The sequence below is a fragment of the Typopeltis vanoorti genome, chromosome 18, assembly GCF_054136105.1.
Source record: "Typopeltis vanoorti isolate ZY-2024b chromosome 18, IOZ_Tvanoo_1.0, whole genome shotgun sequence".
NCBI classification, from domain to species: domain Eukaryota; kingdom Metazoa; phylum Arthropoda; class Arachnida; order Uropygi; family Thelyphonidae; genus Typopeltis; species Typopeltis vanoorti.
The window spans coordinates 57,456,028-57,471,782 of NC_143566.1; the positions used below are offsets into that span (position 1 = coordinate 57,456,028).

The 15,755-nt window shown below is 36.6% G+C and overlaps 1 protein-coding gene across 1 annotated transcript in view; it reads left to right on the plus strand.

Moving 5' to 3' along the window:
- The window catches only part of Polr1A (RNA polymerase I subunit RpI1), a 352,992-nt gene that overhangs the window by 22,608 nt on the left and 314,629 nt on the right, over positions 1-15,755 (plus strand). The window contains exon 4 of the mRNA XM_090408580.1: positions 14,665-14,896. Coding sequence (XP_090264706.1) covers positions 14,665-14,896 — 232 coding nt within the window. The remainder of the gene's footprint in view (positions 1-14,664; positions 14,897-15,755) is intronic.

Below are 15,755 nucleotides of genomic sequence, written 5' to 3' on the forward strand. Positions count from 1 at the left end.
TACTCAGTGACCCTCTTCTCTCATAGATTCATTCTCCCTCCCTCTCTCTCTCAGATGTTAGGTTTCTTCTATAGGAATTTTTGTGGATGATGTTCTTTAGCACCACTTTGTCTTCAATTACTAATAATAAAAGCAGCCATATTCAACATCCATTTACTATTCAGTACCAAACAGCCTTTTAATGATACTTTCTCGTACAGAAGATTACAACTTGTAGCACTTTAATACTACAGGTGGGCTAAAGGTTCAGTAAGTTGAGAACTTTGACCTAGAGTCTAGATGTAGTTTTTTTTTAAGCTGCTCCAGCCTCCAATAAAAAATATATTCCTTACACTGGGGAATAAAATCCATGCCACAATTCTTATTTTATCCTGGTGCCTTCTTATCCAACAGCAATGCAGGTTATTAAATTCTCAGGTCAGCTGACTCAGAAGCATGTTGGTAATGACTGGTTTAATTTTTTGCGTTGTTCTAAAATAGGTAATTCATGTTTGTTCATTTTTTTTTTTGCCACGATCTTCCTGTGCATTTATTTTTTTTTATTTTATTTTATTTTTTGAGAAAAACTGTCCTTTTAATAAAAAAAAAAATACTAATTAAATTTTTTTTATATTATGTGTTATAAAAAGGTTAAAATATTCCTCCTAATTTACATGTACTTTTCATGTTTAACATTCTGATGTTTTGATTTGAAAAATGTATTGGAGTTATTGATACTAGTAGAATTTAGCACTATTCAGTCATAAAGTGTCTGCTACTAATGGTCATCATATTCAGTAATCTTGAGTTTTGATTTAAAAAAATTACCTTGGATATGTTTTTTGAAATATGAGTTCAGTTAGCGTGTTATGAATTCACAATTGCTGTAATTCGAAGTTCTGTATGTAAGAATTGGTATGCAATTTCCATATTGATACAGTGGATGTTCCAGTAATTGAACGGAATCATAATTTACCAATTTTTCGTTCATGTTTCATGAGCCTCAGCACTTTTTTTTTCTGTTTTTCACAAAGATAATTATCTGGTCATTTTTTTAAAATAGGATTTCTTTGTATTTCATTTTATTTTACTTTTTTTTTGTTTGGCACTCTTTGCCTGTATTTTTTTTTTTCCTATATTTAATAAAAATAGGAAAAAAAAAAGAAGTCATTTAATTTGTTTGTTATTAAATGTTGTAATAGTCAAATGCTTATTTTATAATAGTCAAATTAATAGCCAAACTATTACCTTGTAATAGTCAAATGCTTACTTACTAAACAAAAAGAATTAACAAGGGATTAAATCTGGTGAGTAAGGAGGATGTGGGATGACCACCATGCTGTTGGCTGCCAAAAAAAATCATGCATTGTTTAGGCACTGTGGGAGGGAATGTTGTCATGTGGAGGAGTCAGTTGCAGCTTCACCACAGTTCTGTCTTTTGCAACAAATGTCTTCTCTCAACCACCTTTAAACATTGCAGTAGAATTCTGCATTGGCCATCTGACCGGGTGGGATAAATTCTCAGTGCACAATCCCCTTTAATGTCAAAAAAAAGACAATCAACATGCTCTTTTGCACTCCTGACTTGTCTTGTCTTGGCTAATGTGGACTTTTCCACTATGATGATTGCTGTTTTGTTTCCAGTTTATAGCTGCAAACCTACGTTTCATCCCTTGTGATGACTCTTGAGATGAAGGTTGGGCATTGATAGCCTTTTGGTGAAGATCTTGACAAACGTTCACACAGTGCTTCTTCTTTCAAATCTCACATGATGATCTCTTGAGCTGCTTCATATGAAATTCCAACTCTTTCAGCAACTTCCTGGATGGCGATGTGTCGATCTGCACCAGCTGATCTGTTGAATTTTTTCGACCTTTTCATGAGTTATGCTGGTGGATGGTTGTCCCCATCTTCTTATCATCCTCCAAAACATATGTACTACTGAAAACACTGAGTTTGGCTCATGGTTTTGTTTTCATATGCCTTACAAAGTAATTTAAGGGTCTCTGTGGCAGATTTCCCCAATTTTATGCAAAATTTTACATTTGCCCTTTGTTCTAATTTTGCATTCATGGTGAAATTGCAGAACCACATGATAAGAATAATGCATGTTACACAAATTCTGGTGCACACAGCTCAGTGCCACATGTCATGATGACTCAATAGTAGTGTCTATGCCACTGACATTTGGTGACATAAGACTGTAATTTGATCTGTTGCTGAGTATCCGGAACAGTCCAGTTTCTTGTATTATACAAGGATGAGACTGATGCAAATTATAGACCAGTTGGTATCTGTTGTTATCAGGGTATTGGAAAGAATGGTTATGGATCACATCCAGTAGATAGACAACAATAGGATTCTTTAGATGACAGTATGGCTTTGTTAAAAGTAAGTCTTGCTTTTGCAATCGCCTCATGTTTCCTAATAGAGTTGAGCAGAGTTGGCTAAAGGGAATATTTATATTCTAATACTTCTAGATTTTGCCAAGGCATTTAACAAGATTCAACATTGGAGGTTGTTATACAAACTCAAAGAGTAGCTGACTGACAGTGCTAAAAAAGTGTTAAGTATTAGGAGGAAGTGACCAGTGATGTGTACTGCTGGATTTTGTATTTGGACCATTGTTGTTTAACATGTATATTAATGATATTTCTGATGGTCTTGAGGAAATATCCAGTTATTTGATGATGATGATGCTCAGATGGAGAAAGTAACAAAACATAGATGATACAAGGTCCCTGCAATTGACCAGAATAGACTGGTTATATGAGCAAATGACAGTGTGAATGCCATTTCAGTAGTACCACTGCAAGGTTATTTATTTTTGATTAAGAACATTGCAAGCAGAGTTTTTAAAATAACGGGAATTTGCTTCAAGCAGTCAGCAAGTTACAGAATTGATTACAGTGGACATAGAATTAAATTCTAGGGGCTACATTGCTAATGTGGTTAAGTTATTACCTTAGATAGATGCATTGTTAATAGAGTGCTAACATGTAAGAAGGAAGTTTTTCCCCACTTTACAAATCCTTGATGAGACCACACCTGGACTGTCTCCCAATTACTACACTATGTAGTGACCGTATTGAAAAGATCCATAGTTTAGTAACCAAGATATCTGGCCTGTTTTAATTAGGTATCGTAGAATGCATTGAGGGAATTTGATCTTTGTGTTTCAGGAGAATTAGGTGGAGAGAAGAGAGCAGGTGATGATTAGCCTGTATTTTCACCCACCACAAGGCTAAGGCTTCTCCCATTGTGGAAGAATAGGGTTTACTTCTCCCATGGTGACCCAGTCCATCTTGGGAGAGAGTGTATACATATTTGTATGAAGGTGAAAAGCAATCACAAATATCCATGCCCTTGGCAGGATTCGAACCTGCAACCTCTTGGCTGGAGAGTGCATACGCTAACCACTCAGCTAAGTAGAGAGCAGATGGGAACAGTTTTTTTTTTTTTTTATTTCGTGTAGTATTCAACAGCTGCAAGCCCCTTTTACGGGGAGGTACAGCATCTCAATCCCCCTCCCCTATTTTTATCCGGGCTTGAAACTAGCATAGCCGACAATTCAGACCTGTGGCTGGAGGAATTGTTTTAGGTATTCCTGACTGTATCAGTGTGTGCTCACAGGACTGGTTTGCCTGTTTGCGGGATGAAAAACCCTGCTATCCACTCCCAAGACTGGCTAACTTGGCTATGTCTGAGAAAGATCCTTAAGCTCCTCACGTCAGTGACGGGAATTGAACCTATGACACTCATTTCCCAGGCATATGGGTGCAAAGTGCTTAGCCACTCAGCTAACTGCTCAGACAATAGGAACATGAAAGTTGATAAGGGAATCTTACAGTAGAGACAAGCAGATTATGTAGGTGGAAATCAGATCATCCCTGGAAACTAGCTGATGGTCTAGTTAGGATGCATGTGAGCTCTAGGTTCTTTCCTTGTATGTGTGAAATGGGCTATCAATAGATGTTGGGAGTGCATCTTTGGTGAATGTATTCAAAGGGATATATGATATTACTTGCAACTAAAGGAATTCACCCTAAGTGAGAAGAAGCCTGCATTATAATAATAATAAATCCAACTGGTGTGCTCATTATTATTATTAGCTTTACTCTTTTCTCCAAATTTTTCCATGTTTTAACTTTTCCTTTTGATTTTCAACAGTACACTTCTTGAAAACTTAAAAAATTCCTTTTTTCCTGGTAGTCTGTGAGATCAGTAGGTAAAAATAACTTGAAATTATCTGCCATTCGAATAGTTTATCTTCATCGTTGACATTGATTACTACAGCTACTCTTTCCTTCCTTCCCTTGAGCACTGTTGCTTGAATATAACATCTTATTATTTAGAAGTATCATGCTTGTTTTATCTTCATCTCAGTAACACCAATTAAGTTTACAGGACATGTCTATAAATCTTCTGCTAGTTCTACCTCTTTTTGATTAAGTCTCTTTATGTTAATGTGTCAATATTCAGTTCAATTTGAGGTGGTTCCATTAGCTGACTTCACTGTTCCCCATATTTTCTGATAAAACCAGCATTTGCTAGGTGATGCTCAAACAGGTATAACATTTCATCATTGTCACCATGTTTGTCTGTGGAGTATTTATTTATTTTTTCTTTTGTGCATATAATTCTATCATTTATACCATTGGTAAATTACTCCCTCCACTCAGAGTGGTTTAACTCTACTTGAAAATAAAACACCTGAAACTGAACTATAAATTACCCTTGCTCATAGATTCATATTCTTGGATATTGTATAAACATCTTATCTTCTAAATTAACCTTTAGCTCATATAAAGTCTTAGGTGTTGATTATTCATATTACTACTTCACGCTATGAACAACACCAAGAGATGAAATAACTGAGAGGAGACCTCCACATACCTTGAAAGGAATGTGGAGAACCGACCAGGGCTTCTGACCTAATGTCCAATCCTCACCTTCTCGTGGTACACCCTGTTGGGTATCTACCTGGATACTGAACGAACAAGGATGGGCTGGCAATTTTGGATTTACCCGACCAAATTGTAATTCTTATTGGCTTAAACCAAATTACAAAATGATGGTACAACATGACAAAATTTCATGCCGTCTGGGGCGTCACCCGGTTAAACAAGGCCCCCATTGTTTTCACCAGGGAACAAGGGTGAACAGTGAAAAGTCAGCTACTGGAACAAATCTGAAAAACACCCCAACTCAACATCACCAGAGTTTAAGATCGGTACTATGCATAAGAAGCCTGAATGGCAAAGAAATGGAGCTAGCTGAGGAATTAGATAAGTACCAGATCGACATAATAGGGGTGACTGAAACAAAAAGGCAAAAACTGGTGAGATCTTTCTGAGCAATAAATACAAAATGTTATATTCAAGCAATGACAATCAAGGAAAAGAAGGAGTAGCGATTGTATTCAAATATGAGGCTAATCTTCTTGAATGGCAGGCAGTCTCAAGTAGATTAATGTGAGCAAATATCAGAATGGGGAATTGGACAATGAGACTTATTTGTGCCTATGGTCCCACAGAAGGTTCTACTAAGGTAAAAGTGGAGGAATTTTTTGAGGATTTAGAGAAAGCATCTGATACAATGAAAAAGGAAAAGTTGGTCCTTGTTGGGGATCTAAATAGCAGAGTAGGAAATGATTGTCAGACATACAAAAATATATTTGGAAAATTTGGAGAAAAGAGCAAAGCTAATAATAATGACAAATACCTGTTGGATTTCTGCTAAGGACACGGGCTGGTTATTACTAACACCATGTTCCGACATAAAAATGTGCACAAATTCACATGGAGAGAAGAGGCAAGAAATAAGAAAAGTCTCATTGACTGTGTTATTGTTGATAGTGATGTTTTCTCCTTGGTTCAGGACACCAGAATGTACAGAGGATTCGAAATTGGAAGTGATTACTATTTAGTCTTGAGAAGGATAAAATTGAATTTCATATTGAAAAGAATGAAATGTAAGAAAGTTTTAAAGCAAATAAAAGTTGAGAAGCTATCTGATGTGAACTGTAGACTAAAATACACAAAGATTATTGAAGAAAATGAGAGAGGTTGAGAACAGGAATCAAACTTTAGAGATTCGTTATCAAACCTTGAAGAAAACCTTGATTGATTCAGCCAGAGAGGTATGTGGTGATGTTGTCTGCAAGGATAGAAAAATCAGAACTCCATGGTGGACACAGGAAGTTAAAGAGGCAGTGAAGGAAAAGAAGAAAGCATATCAAAAGTTCCTGGCAAATAAGTCAACTTTTGCACTTAGAGAATACAGAGAATGTAAGAAAGCTAAACACTGTGCAAAACTAGCTAAAACAAAAATCATGCGAGGACCTTGGCAAGAACATAGAAAATAAATATCGAGAAGGTGGTAAGATATTCTGGAGGTTGTTGAAGAAGCTTAGAAATGGAGGAAAGAGTACTGTAAAAGGAGTTAGAGATGATAAAGGTGACATGAAAATGGGAGAAAAAGATATTCTTGAAGTATGGAGTAATTACTTCGAGAAATTGCTAAATGAAACAAGCCGTGGTAGTACAGTGGTAAAAAAACACTCAACAGGTATACAGTCAGGAATACATATCCATACTTGTTTTTTCTTTTCTTTTCTAAATCACTTAGGGAATTGAACAACGTAGATTAGAATATAAATTAATATATATAATATAATAATTAATACTATACCCCCCCCCCCCCCCCGTATTTACGGACTCCCAAAAATATAAAGAAAATGTGCCATTACGTCCCATAGTGGATGTCATTGATTCCCCCACATACAAATTAGCTAAACATTTGGCCAAAGAGCTCACACACTATACTGGCAACACACCATCACACATAAAAAACTCAGCCCACTTCAAAGCCAGCATAGAAAACCTTACACTCCACCATACTGACATAATGGTCAGCTTTGACGTCTACTCCTTATTCACAAATGTCTCACTCAAGGAAACAAGTTTCCTTGAGTGGGACATTTGTGAGAAAATTTAGCTAATCCAAGCTAAATTTTCTCTCGATATCTCAGCCCTATTTCAGTTCACAATGAACTCATGCTATTTCGTTTGGCAGGGAAAATTCTACAAGCAAATAGAGGGGACAGCCATGGGTTCTCCACTCTCCCCACCCTCGACCAATTTCTTTATGGAGACCTTTGAAGAAAAAGCCTTAGCCTCTGCCCCACAAAAACGTATGGCTTCGCTACGTTCATGATGTGTTTGCTATTTGGCCACATGGCTCTGAAACACTCCTCTATTTCCTTACACACTTAAACAACCAACACTCCAGAATCATGTTCACCCTGGAAAAAGAGAAAAACAACAGCCTCCCTTTCCTAGACACACTAGTCACCCGCCAGCCTGATGGAACCTTGGTTTTCTCAGTTTATAGAAAACCCACCCATACAGACAGATACATTCACCAACAATCTCACCCCCCCCTCACAACAATATGGAGTGGTAAAAACACTATACAACAGGGCTAAACTAATCTGTTCTAACGACATGGCCCTAAACACTGAATTAAATCACATCCTCAATACTTTCTCAGCCAATGGCTACCCTCCCCACCAAAAATCCAAAAAATATTAAAACCTACAAACCACAGCCCCCCCCTCCACAACAAAGATTACTCTAAATCCATCACCATTCCCTACATCCGAGACACCCCGGAAAAAATCACCAAAATTTTAAAAAAACATGACCTCACCTCCTGTTACAGGCCTTACAAAAAATTGGCATCCCTTATCCGCTCCACCAAAGACCAACCACTTCCCCTAGACCTACCTGGTGTATACCAGGTCCCTTGCAGTTGTAAACTGTCGTACTTTGACCAAACAGGCAGGACAGCGAATATCAGAATCTCTGAACATAAGGACTACATCTGGTTTCACAAGTACAGCCATTCTGGTCTTGCAGACCATGCTCTGGATACACGCCACAGAATACGGTGGAAGAAAGCTACAGTAATACACCGTAGCAAATATAAATTAGAAAGACTATTTATGGAATCAGCCTCAGCCCTAAGAAACTCTCCTAACCTCAACAAATTTGGTTGTATGCGACTGCCCCAAATTTGGGAGGCATACATCAGCAGACCTTCAGCCCAATGGCCAAGAACACCCACTTAGCCCGCTAGAGGGCACCATCAGGACTTCTAGGAGAATGATAGCTTCATATCTTCATTCTTAGTTACTGTGTTGTAGTGCCTGCGTGCACTTACCTTTTTGTAAGTTCCTTTTGAAAATGGCAACGTGACGTTGCCGAAATATCGGAAATATTTATTAAAGTTTAATTTAATTTATATTCTAATCTACGCTGTTCAATTCCCTAAGTGATTTTGAAATGCATAACCAATGTATAAGCCTGTCTACGAGAATCCATACTTGAAGTAGAAAAAACCATCAAAGGCCTAAAATGTGGAAAAGCAGCAGGAGTAGATGATATTCGACCAGAATTGCTGAAGTATGGTGGTATAAAAGTCTTTTTGCAGTGGCTGCACTGCATAGTTATGAAGACCTGGACAGAGGGACGAATTCCCGATGACTGGAGTAGAGCTCTCATAGTACCCATGTATAAAAAGGGAAATAAAACTGAATGTGAGAATTATTTCCTTACTGTGTGTTCCTGGCAAGATCTATGCAAGTATACTTGAGAAACGGTTGAGAAGAATTGTAGAAGAAAAGCTTGGGGAAGAACAAGCTGGATTCAGGCCAAATAGAGGCTGTCCGGATCAGATCTTCACTTTACGAGAAATAGTTGAGAAATCATGGGAATATAACAGAGATCTCTATTTGAGTTTTGTAGATCTGGAAAAGGCATATGATAAGGTGCCAAGAGAGAAACTATTCAATATGCTACTGTTATATGGTGTCAATGGGGCATTATATCAAGCAATGCTTAGTCTTTATTTGAATTGCAAGTCAGCAGTTAGAATTGAAAGAAGTACAGGAAGATGGTTTAATGTTAAATCTGGTGTGAGACAAGGATGTACATTATTCCCTCTGTTATTCATTTTCTATATGGATCACATTATGAAGGAAAGTGGTATTAAACATGATATCAAAATTGGAGATGTTAACGTCAGCTCTTTGCTTTATGCGGACAATGTTGTACTTATCAATAAATCCTCTACGAGTCTGCAAGATTCCTTGACTAAATTGAATAACTGTTGTAAAAGATATGGTATGAAAGTCAGCAATAAAAAGACAAAGACAATGAAAATAGGCAGAATCATTCAAAATATCAACTGCATTGTGAACAGAGAACCTGTGGAACACGTAAAACATTTCACCTGCTTAGGCATGATTTTTAGTGAAGATGGTAAATTAAACATGGAAATAGACAACAGAATCAATAAAGCTGGTATAGTAGGAAATCAATTGAATAATTTCACATGGAATAAGAGAGAAATTAGTCAGAACACTAAATTAGCTGTATACAAGACAGTGTTCAAACCAATTTTAACTGAGTGCTGGGTCAGAAGTAAAACACTTGACCAAAGGCCAGAGACCACAGATATGAGAATCTCGAGAAAGATGCGTGAACAGATTGCATCAACGGCAATATCATATTAAAAACGAGGATATTAGGAAAGAACTTGACATTGTCAACATCCAGGATTGCATTAGCAGAGCTAATCTGAGGTGGTTGGGTCATTTAAACAGAATGGACAAGGAAAGATTAGCAAAACAAGTGTTCTCTGCCAGGTTGGCAGGAAAATGACCCAGAGGAAGACCAAGATATAGGTGGATTGATACGGTATAAAGTGCCTTAGACCACAGAAATATAAGATCTAATAATATTGGAGTCTTGACAAGTAACAGACTGATCTGGAGGAAAATTGTAGATAGGAAGTTAGTAATGATGTAAATTTTTCATACAGTACTATCATATCCTGTACACCCCTTGAGGGTGCATGGCAGGAATTTGATGATGATGATGATGACTGATATTTTTCAGCATTTCTTCCTAGAATCATCAGAGCACAAATTATAACTGTGATAAGCACTACTCTAAAACATTAGAAACATTTGTAACTTTATGCTAAGTTTGGACCAGCAGACATGCTCTGGATACTCCTTTATATAAGATTAAAGAGAAGAAATCATGTTTATGCAGAAGTCACTATAGTTATAAATTAATAATAATAAAAAGGTCCAAAATACTCTAAATACTACTTTTAGAATTGGCATCTGCTATGACCCCCCCCCCCCCCAACCTCAATAAGTTTTGTTGCATTAATTTGTCAAACATCTGGGCGATGGTCATTATGAGACCAGATAACCTGACTTCTCCAGATTAATTTTATGGTGAACCGGTCCATAGAGAGCACCTTGTTAAGACATTAGTTCTCTGTCAGTTACAAAATTGATTTGTTTTTAATGTTTTAGTGCAGTGCTTGTGTATGCTTATCACAGTTATCATTCATACCCTGATGATGCTGGATAGAAAACCAGAAAAATATTAGTAAATTAAAAAAAAATATATATATATATATTTTTCATCTCTTGGTGTTGTTTATACCCATGAAGCAGTAATATTATTATGCAACACCTCCAAGGAATCTCCAAAGACTCATTGAGGGAAGGTATCTACTCTACACCTCTCTATTTCCACCACTCAATCTACCAACTACAGCAAATCACATCATCTACACTATGCCATCTACTGCCCACTACCACCACCACTGGTATTTCCACAGACAATCACAAACATCAATGCCCACATTGGGATTCAAATCCACAGCCTTTTGGCTGGAGAGCAGATACACTAACTACTCGGCCAACCAGGCCAGTCATATGAATTCATTTGAATGCCGATATTGATTGAGTTTTCACAGACATCTTTGTAACTAAAAGAAAAATCTTTAATTTACAAATAGACACAACTATATGCAACATAAAATCAATCCAACTTGATGATGCAAACACCAGTATTTTCTTCAGATCACAACAAGAAAGCAACTTTAACGTATACAACTTCCCTATAGTCACATAAGAGAAAAATCATATGGACATATATAATTATTAAATCATATGTGACTTACATCCATAAGTCACATAAAAAATCATATGGATAAAACTTCTGGGATTCATGTGTTTCTTTCTTCCTGCAGAACTTATATTCCTTCTTGAATTCACACAGGAGCTAAAAATGGATACAGAAACTGTTTCTTATGTGACAGCAACATAAGTCGCTCTTCTTACATCCCATATCATGGAACACTGAAGAAAATATATCTTGTCTTCATTCAAGACACTTAAGTAACTTGATTTACCCTGTATATGAAAGTGACAGCAGACTCCACTGAATAAGTTACTAAACTAATATCAACTATTCATCACTTTACAAGGAATTACTTTCTAATCACAATGACAATATTCATTACATAAAACAAAATTTCTATAGTATGCATACTAAAAACAGCTCTCGGTTCAGTTGCTATACTGATGCCATTCATTACCATAACAAATAGTTGTTTTTAGTACATGTACTAAAAAAACAGCAGTTAGCACATTCTTATACATGCAGCATAGTTTAAAATTTTTCAGAGTTAATTTTCTGATTGTAAATATATTGGTCATTTCGCAGCAGAAGGAAAATTGTGAAGTTTCCATATCTTTAATATATGAAGATGGAACAGAAATTAAAAAGAGTTAGAAATGGGAGACAAAGGGAATATCCTTTTATAAAGAGATAAAGGAAATGTATTATAGTCATTAATCCATATAGGATTTATTTCAGTTAAAGCTGATAAGAACTTTATTATTCTCTAGTTTATGTAGAAATGGGCCCAGTAAAGCTCATTTAGGATTCTCAGTCTTAAAATTTATTGAAAACTGTTGATATAGTTGTAAGCGATTTATTCAATGAAGCGTGCTGAGTAGCATTCAAAGTAGAAGATTTTTTTTTATAAAAGGAAATGTTATTTTTAAAATCTTGTAGTACAGTTCACTCACTCTACCAGGGGTGAGGAGGGGAATGTCTGGCCTGTGGGCTGTTTAAAGCCTGCAAAATCATTTGGTCTGACCCTGCCAAGGCAACCGCAGGTGGGACTCGAAATTCAATAAATCTAGGAGCTTTTTTCATAGCAACATAAATTTATATTAAGTGAATCATAATAATGATTTAAATTTTGAGGGACAAGCAAGGAACATCCATTACGGGATAGACAGGACACATATGACTATATGCGGGACAGAGCAACATAAATTTATATTAAGTGAATCATAATAATGATGTAAATTTTGAGGAACAAGCAAGGAATGTCCATTATGGGATAGACACGACACACGAGTACATTACGGGACAGACGTGTGCTTCTCGTCGGCTGTCACGGCAGCCGAAGACCTAGAGAGTCGATGGTACGAATGTTGGATATGTTCCAAATCCAAGATGCATGATTAGAACAGTGATCAAAGCAAAATAATAATTGCGTTGCTGGCGACACACACATTGGATAGTTATTAAAACATAGTGCTGTGACATCCTACAAATGGCTACTGCAAAGAAAAGAAAAGCTGATGCACAGTGTCAATCTTTCCAAGAGAAATGGACAACCTGTGTGCCTAGTTTGTGGCGATGCATTAGCAGTAATGAAAAAAGTCAATCTGGAGCATCATTACAGCTTAAAACATGCTAAACTGAATGAATTAGGAGGCCAAATGCATCTGGATAAAATCAATGCTCTTCAGTGGAGTTTGGAATCACAACAAGCTGCTTTCACTAGGTCTCGCTATGACAGCAACAACATTGTTCAGAAGAATTATGTAGTGAGCGAGCTAATCGCAAAGAAGCTGAGGCCTTATGTAGAGGGAGAGTTTGTGAAAGCAAGCATGGTGGCTGCTGCAGAGTTGTTAGCACCAGACAAATTGAAATTGTTTCAGAGTGTTAGTTTGTCTCAGAGAACCATCTCAGATTGGATTACTGAGTTAGCACAAGATATTAAGAGACATTGAAGGATTCTGCATGAGATTTCCAATTTTTCTCTCTGGCTTATGACGAGACAATGGACATATCAAATACTGCTCAACTGACCATTTTCGTTTGTGGAATTACTGTCACTGGAAGCCATGCATGGCACTACAAGAGGTGAGGACTTGTTTTATCAATGAAAAAACTTGAGCTAACATTTGAAAAGTTAAGTGGCCTTACTACAGATGGAGCTGCAGCCATGGTTGGCTCGCAAAAATGGTTAATTGCATTTGTCAAGAAAGAACTAAATCGTCTCAGTCTTGATCCAAGTGATTTAATTATATGCCACTGCATCATACACCGAGAAAGTCTCTGTGCACAGTCATTGCGGTTCAACAATGTGATGTCAACAGTAGAGGGTTTAACAGCTGCCAGTTTAAAGAGTTACTGAATGATTTTGTTTATCACTGTGAAGTGCAGTGGCTGAGTCACGGGAACATGCTCATGAGGTTTTATGAACTGTGGGATGAAGTCAAGCAGTTCATGGAGATGAAGAAAAAAACCTGTCAGGGAACTCAATGATAGCAATTGGCTGTGTGATCTAGCATTCATGGTGGACATTACCAAGTACCTCTCAGAGCTGAACGTCAAGCTGCAGGGCCCCAACCAGCTTCTCAGCTCCCTGCTTTGAAATGTGAAATAATTTGAAGCTAAATTAAGGCTGTGGAAAGTGCAACTTGAAAGGAATAACACGGTGCATTTCCCCAGTTTGGAATTACAAAAGCCTTCTACGACACTTGAATATGCTGGTGAATGTGCAAAACTAATTGAGGCATTTAATGAAAGATTCAAGGACATGAAAAGTAAACAAATGGAATTGAACATCTTTGCTACACTGTTCAATGTGGAACCAACTGATGTGCCTGATAACCAACAATGTGAAATCATTCAGCTGCAAAGCAATGATGAGCTGAAAGCTGGGTACAACAACCTCCTACTTCTTGAGCTCTATAAACGTTACATAAGCAGTGATGAATTTCCCACTTTGAGGAGACACCTTGAAATATGCATCTGTGGTCGGAACAACTTACTGCTGCAAGCAGTTCTTTTCAAAACTTACCATCGCAAAGAGTCGACTGATGCAAACCTGGAAAAGCAGTTGTGAGTAGCAACATCATCAATACTAGCTAACATCACACGCCTCACCAAAGAGAAGCAGTTCCAGCCATCACGTTAGAAGTGAGTTAATTAAATGTTTGACCAAATATAGCAGGCTAATTTTTAAGTTGATAATTTTGTATAGCCTGCGAATGATGTTATAAATATCCAAATGACCCTTGGGTATTTATAACATTTGCAGATAAAAGGTTCCCCACCCCTTCACTATATACCAAACTTGTAGGGACCATTAATACTTTGTATAGTGTACTATAGTGAATTTCTTGTGTCACAGCATTATACCTATGGAGGCTTTGGCAAGGACTTTTCAGTAGTTTGTTATAGTGTGTGAATTGGTTATAGCAGTGTTTTCTGTAGTGAGTTGGCTTTAACATGATTCCTATAGATCTGTTTAATGTGTAAGTAATTATTTTTTGATGTTTCAGTATTTACTGATTCATATTTTATTTCATTTTATATTGTCGTGTGTGTGTGTGTGTGTGAGAACAACTTATAAATTAACTGGCTTCAGTAGAATTTTTACTCAGAATTGTACTGATTTGTTATCTTATTTTTATTTATTTATTTTTTCTTAACTCTTTCGTAGCTGCTTCAAGGTAGTTGTCTCAAATGTCATAATTTATTATCCAGGCCTGCCATGGTTCATCTTACATCATTTCAGCTTCACATCCTTGATTATGGACTTGTAAGTCTAGTTCACGAATTAGAAGAAGTTACACGATCCATCCTAGAAAATGGAGCAGAAGCTCACAATTCAGTTGCAGTGGGACTTAGAGTGAAAGAGAAATTACAATCATATGTTGAGTCATCACTTGCATGTAAGTTTTGAGTGGGTCAGCTGAAATTTTTTTAATGATAAATCTGAATACAGTCTGACAAATTATCTTTAGTTGAATTGGAGGCTTCTACTGTAAATGTATGAATTTCAATGCCTTTTCCATCTTTCAAACAACCATGAAAATTTATTTTATTTTGTCAAGCTGTTTTAAGGGATTTTTTTTTTTTTTGGATATCTTTCATGGAACGAAAGTTAGATCACTTGCGGTAACTTTCTTACATGTTGAACTAAACTGCAAGTCATGACATTAAAATTGAAAACCTAAATTTTTATTTGCTTAAAAAAAAAAAGATTTTTTTAAAAAATTAAATCAGTTTTCCAATGATAGAACAAATGATATATATCCCTAGCTTGGTATGCCAGTACCAGGTACTGACATAATGGCTAAACAACAATACCTGGCATACCAGGTATTGTTGTTTAGCCGTTTTTACTGTTGCATCACTTTGTACATTATATAGTGCTGCAAAAAAATTGAACACACTTAATTTCTCTTGGTTTAGTTATAAGTTATTTGGAATGTTACAAAGGTGACTACCTAATTTCACCAAATTCAAGGATATGTGGTATGACCTGCAGTATTATTATCTGTACCCATTTTATTGTTATAAAATTTGTTTAGATTATGAGAACAGATTGCAGGTATGTGGATTACAGACTCTGGTTAACAGGAGAAAGAGGGGGTGATATGACAGAGGTCTATAAACTTTTGAGTGTGTGTTATAGGATATTGTCTGATGAAATTTTTCGTTATATGGAAGGTGAAAAGAGAACACGGGGACATCCATGGAAGTTAAGTTTGTTCACAGTCAAGAAAGGGATAAGAACTAGGTTTTTCT